Below are 5,218 nucleotides of genomic sequence, written 5' to 3' on the forward strand. Positions count from 1 at the left end.
GGGGCAGCGGAGGATGTGTGGCCAGCTGTGACGGTGGCACCCGCGCAGGCAGCGCCGTCTCACTGTGCTGCAGAGCCCCTGCTTCAGCCTGTCCTCCCAGGCCACTGCTGCAGGACACACGCAGGGAGACTGTGTCCCCCCAGGGCCAGCCCTGGGGCCACAGCACCATCGAGCAGCCCCTGCTCCCCTGTCACCCCACCCAGCTGGAGGAGCCCCAGGTTGACTACGCTGAGCTGGACCAAGCTGGTGAGAGCTGGGAAGAAGAGAACACTGGTGGAGCTGGGGACCAGCAGCGTGACGTGCAGAGCCCACCAGCCGTGCCTGCAAGCGGGGGCACGGGGAGGACGGGGCTGGGGTCCGGCACTGGGGCTGCCGTGGGAGAGGCAGAGAGCAGGCAGAGAGCCTTGGGGTGCTCAGTCCCGGGAGCTGCTGGAGCTGGGGGGTGGTGGGGAAGAGGACGCAGATCCAGGCCGTTTGAGCTGATGCCTGGCTCTAATGTCTCAAGGACACTGGTGTGAAACAGCAGCTCTGCTGCCCCACATTCCCGGGATGGGACTCGGCCTGCAGCTGTGGGGTGACTTACAGGAAGGAGACCAGCGAGCTCAGGTAGATGATGGTGCTGAAGCGAAGGGGGATGAGAAGCTCCATGGTGGGCTGGGCAGCTGCAGGGCCCTGGCCTCTCAGGATGGCTGGCACCCTGCTCCCACGGCAGCCACAGCCAAACAAATCCCCCCTTCCCCGTTCCATTCCCATGGCAACCACAGCATCCCCCTCCTCCCCCCCATCCCATTCCCACGGCAACTGTGGCAGCCTGTTCCCATGGCAGGGTGCAGGGGACCCATTTGGGGTGCTACTGCCACTCTGGCTTCAGCAGGAGCCCACTGCCAGAGGGGCAGAGGGTGTGGGCTCAAAGGTCCCTTGGGACCCAGTACAAACCAGAGCCCATTTTCCTTGGGGTGCTGGGAAGACACCAGGAGCCGTGGGCACCCCTGGGACCCATGAGGATGCTGGAATCCATTTAGGACAAGGATACACCGCTCCCCACGCCTAATGCCCCAGCTCCCCATTCAGTGTGCCCCCCTCCAGCCCACCGCCCCCCTCCCCAGGCCTGGGCTCCGCTTCTGTCCCAAGAGGCTGGGCGCTGAGCCGGGGCGCTGAGCATTGGGCCAGCCCTGCCCTCTAGTGTCATGGGAGCTGCTCTCAGCAGGGCTCAGCCCTTGGCTGCTGGGAGCTGAGCCACTGCAAACTCATCACACGGCCCGCAGAGCTGTGCAGGGCCTGGCAGGCTTCCCGCGGCTCCGCAGCATCGTGTCCCGCCTGGCCGCTGCTGCTGAGGGGGCACGAGGATGCGTCCCGGACCCTGCACGGCACCACGGGGACCCCTGGCACCACAGGCCCATCGCCGGGCTGCCCAAGGGGGTGCTCGGGCTGCGTCACCCCAGCACAGGTGCCCCAAGCCTTGGGGACGCGCAGGCGTGCTGGCAGGGGTGACAACCGCCTCCCCCGGCATCCCGGGTCGATAACCGGGCGGCCGAGGCGCTCGGCGGAGCCGGGATGGCGTGGGGGCACGCCAATGGGCGCCCGCCGCGGTGGGAAAGGGAGGGGAGCGCCAGAGGCTGCTGGTTAAACTGGAACGAGGCACGGCGGCCTCCCCGCCGTCCCTGCCCTGGGGACTCTGACCCCGCGGGCCGGCGAGGGGAGCCGAGGCAGGCGGTGCCGAGCAGCCCTGCAGCCGCCGGGACGGAGCTGGGGAGGAGCAGAGCAGGATGGACCCCGCCGTGGAGCTGGCAGAGGACCCCAGGTGGGTGCCGGGGACCCCTGTGCCGCTTTGCAGCTGGGCAAATCCAACATTCTGGAGCAGGATTCTGGGTTATTCCCTGTGTAAAGGAAGGGAGGCGCTTGGGGGTGAGGCGAGCCAGCCAGGGGACCCCCGGGGACCCTGGGGGGCTGGGTGCCCCCCGTGTCCCTGCCAGCCCTGTGCAGCAATCCCCTTCTCCGCAGGTTCTCCCGCCCGTTGGTGGAGATGCTGATCAGGAACTTCAGCGTGCCGGCAGCCTGCTTCTCCCTGCCGCCCACCTCCGGGCAGCTGCTGCCGCGTAGGTGGGGGGTCTGGGTGGGGGGACCGGGCGGGGGGACCCTCCTTTTGCCACTGGCAGGAGCGGGACAGGGATGGAGGAGGCGGGGTGGCTGCGGTGGGTGCAGGCAGGGGGCTGCCCTGTGGAAGGGGGAGGCAAGCGGGGTGCTGCGGGGGTCTCAGCCTCCCACCCCACAGCCCTGCCTGCAGGGATGGGGGCGGCCCGGGGAGGGCCAGCACCGGGGCAGGTGACACGGGAGCAGCGGGGCAGAAGCACCAGCTCTGGCACAGCCAGATGTGCAGAGGACATGGCAAGGGGAGCTTGTGGAGCTCCCTGCCCTGGTGACCCCAGGGGGGACAGGACGGGATGGAGCCGGCTTCTCACCCCTCCCCGGCAGAGCTGGACATGGCCCAAATCACCATCATGGGCCTCGCCACCATCATGACACTGCTGTCGGTTGCGATCTTTGTGGAAGAGGCTTTCTACCTCACCCACAAGATCCGCTGCCCCATCAAGATGAGGACCCTCCGCTGGAGCAGCTCGGCCCCTACGGTGAGCTGGGGTGTGGGTAGTGGGGGACATCACCCCGGGGGGCCAGGGCTGCCCAAAGGGTGCCAGGCCACAGGAGGGGGGAGCGGCAGTGTGCCAAGCTTGCGTCTCCCCCAGGTTGTGTCCATGGTCAGCTGCTTCGGGCTGTGGATCCCGCGCTCCATGATGGTGGTGGAGATGGCTACCACGGCGTGAGTATCGCCTGCCCTGGGGCAGGGACACCGGGGAGCCCATGGGGCCGCACTTACCTTCCTCCTCCTCCCTAGGTACTTCGCCATCTGCTTCTACCTCCTGATGCTGGTCATGGTGGAGGGCTTCGGAGGGAAGGAGGCGGTGCTCAGCACCCTGAAGGACGTGCCCATGGTGGTCAGCACCGGGCCCTGCTGCTGCTGCTGCCCCTGCCTGCCCCAAATCACCATGAGCAGGTGAGGGAGAGCTAGGGTAACCCCCTGCCCCTGGGGAAGGCTTTCACCCCCTGCTTCTGCTGGGGTGGAAGAGAAGTCTCTGGGCAGGGGCTCGGGAACCTCAGGGTGCTACCGGTCTCCCACTGTGCCAGGAGAAAGCTTCAACTGATGATGCTGGGGACTTTCCAGTACGGCTTCTGCAGGATAGTTGCCGTCTTCCTGGGGCTGGTCCTGGCTGCCGATGGGAACTACAACCCTGCTGACGTGAGTGCCCGGGCACAGGGATGGGCAGGGTGACGTCCTGGCTGGGGAGCCTCCACCAGCCCTTGCCTCACCCAGCAGGTTTGGCAGCCCAGGCGCGTATTCTGTGTGTGTTCCCCCCTAGATCTCAGCACAGAGCGTGGCCCTCTGGATCAACACCCTGGTCGGCATCTCCACCCTCTTCGGGCTGTGGGCCCTGGGCATCCTCTTCCGGCAGGCCCGGCTGCACCTGACTGAACAGAACATCAAGGCCAAGTTCTCCTGCTTCCAGGTGAGCCTTCGTCCTGCCCGGCTCCCTCCTAGGTGAGGGGCTCCTCCGGCATGGACAGGATGAGGCGGTGTGGGGGGGAGATGGTGGGGCAGGAGCCGCCGGTGGGTAAGAGCCAGGTCCAGCTGTGGGAGAGCAGGGAAGGTGAAGGGCAGGAGCCTGGCAGTGGCTCGAGTGTTGGTGGTTGCAGATCCTCCTCCTCCTGACGGCACTGCAGCCCGCCATCTTCAGCATCCTGGCCAACAATGGCAACATCGCCTGCTCGCCACCCTTCTCCTCCAAGGCCAGGTCACAGCGTAAGTTGGGAGATGGGGGAACGGTGTGTGCTGCTGGCTGAACCCCTCCGTCGCACGGTAGGGTGTGGGGAACGGGCACGGTGAATGAAGGTGGCTTCTAAACAACCCTTCTCTTCCAGAGATGAACATACAGCTGTTGATCCCGCAAACCTTCATCTTGGCAGTGGTGACACGGATATACTACCGCAAGCAGGATGACAAGCCGGGCTACCAGCCCGTCAGCTTTGCACCCACAGGCACTGATGCCAAGGTGTGAGCAGGAGGGAGCAACTGGGGGGCCAAGGGGCAGAGCGAGGCAAGGGGCTGGTCTGCCCTGTACAGCCATCTCCTCCTCCTCCAGCCCTGGGGAGCTGCCAGCAGAAGAGGAAACAGAGGGGGAAAGGGCATCTCAGCATGAGGCGAAAGGGTCTGAAACCTGAAAGCCACAAGCCAAAGCTTGTGAAGCTGCCTCCAGCCTGGGGGGCTCTTGTCTAGCACTGAATAAAGATAAATTTGTACCCGAGTCTTGTGTTGGTGACTGGGCTCAGATCATCTCCTGCCCAGGCTAGGTGGGAGATGACTCCCACATAGGGGGAGGGAGACGGAGCCCAGACCAGCACAACCATGGCATGGGGCTGTCACGGGGTGCCCAACACCCAGCCGTGACATAGACCTCTGGGTGCTGCCGGCTGGGGTCTGATGGCCAAGGCAACGCCAGGCAGGGGCATTTTCTCCCGAGACATCTGGATGTGTCTGGCCCATCCCTGGGGCATGTCCTCCACAGCAGTGGCTGCTCCTGAGAGCACAGTGGGAGCATCCACACCTGCCAGCCTGGGGCCAGGCAAAGGAAGGAGCCTTGAAGCACCTTCATAACACAGGCAATCAGTTAATGCTGCCTTAACCAGCCTTGCCTGGGATCTGCTCCGGTAGCAGTATCTGCTCTACACCTACAACCGAGGTGGGGACGGACATCAGGAGCGATGATGACTTGCAGAAACCACTGGGTAATCTTTTGACCCTCACTGAAGCATCTTCTCATTCAAACCACTGCTAAGATGGCAGGTGAGGAGACCACGATGGGAGCTGGCTGTGCTAGGACAGCAGAAGGGATCTGGCACACGCTGAGTAAAATGACTTTGCATTTATTTGGCTAAACATAAAAGCCAAAAACCCAACTCCCAAACAAGCCAGTAAGACACATGGTGTGCACACAGGCCCATACAGAGAAACCAGCACAGAAAACACTGACGGGGAAGAGTCAGCTCAAAGCAGCCACTGCTGCAGGGCTGGAGGTGACAGCAGGGCTGGGTGATGCAGCATGGCCGGAGACGGGCAGCAGATGCCAGATCATCAGCGCTAAGAGCAGAGCCTGCTGCCGGGCACCAC

At 64.5% G+C, this 5,218-nt stretch overlaps 1 protein-coding gene across 1 annotated transcript; it reads left to right on the forward strand.

The window, feature by feature from the left end:
- The first annotated feature begins 1,766 nt into the window (after positions 1-1,766).
- SLC51A (solute carrier family 51 member A) lies at positions 1,767-4,109 on the forward strand. The gene is made up of 9 exons (XM_075717040.1): positions 1,767-1,801; positions 2,002-2,096; positions 2,473-2,627; positions 2,742-2,815; positions 2,891-3,049; positions 3,181-3,292; positions 3,414-3,560; positions 3,748-3,853; positions 3,973-4,109. The coding sequence occupies exons 1-9, from the start codon at positions 1,767-1,769 to the stop codon at positions 4,107-4,109; spliced, it is 1,020 nt and encodes a 339-aa protein (XP_075573155.1).
- Positions 4,110-5,218: the final 1,109 nt, after the last annotated feature.

This window comes from Pelecanus crispus, chromosome 9 (genome assembly GCF_030463565.1).
Source record: "Pelecanus crispus isolate bPelCri1 chromosome 9, bPelCri1.pri, whole genome shotgun sequence".
Lineage (NCBI taxonomy): Eukaryota > Metazoa > Chordata > Aves > Pelecaniformes > Pelecanidae > Pelecanus > Pelecanus crispus.

Coding starts and splice junctions, on each gene's coding strand:
- SLC51A (XM_075717040.1), top strand. CDS start 1,767: ATGGACCCCGCCGTGGAGCTGGCAGAGGACCCCAG. Junction 1,802..2,001: donor GAGCTGGCAGAGGACCCCAG/GTGGGTGCCGGG, acceptor CCTTCTCCGCAG/GTTCTCCCGCCCGTTGGTGG. Junction 2,816..2,890: donor GTGGAGATGGCTACCACGGC/GTGAGTATCGCC, acceptor CCTCCTCCCTAG/GTACTTCGCCATCTGCTTCT.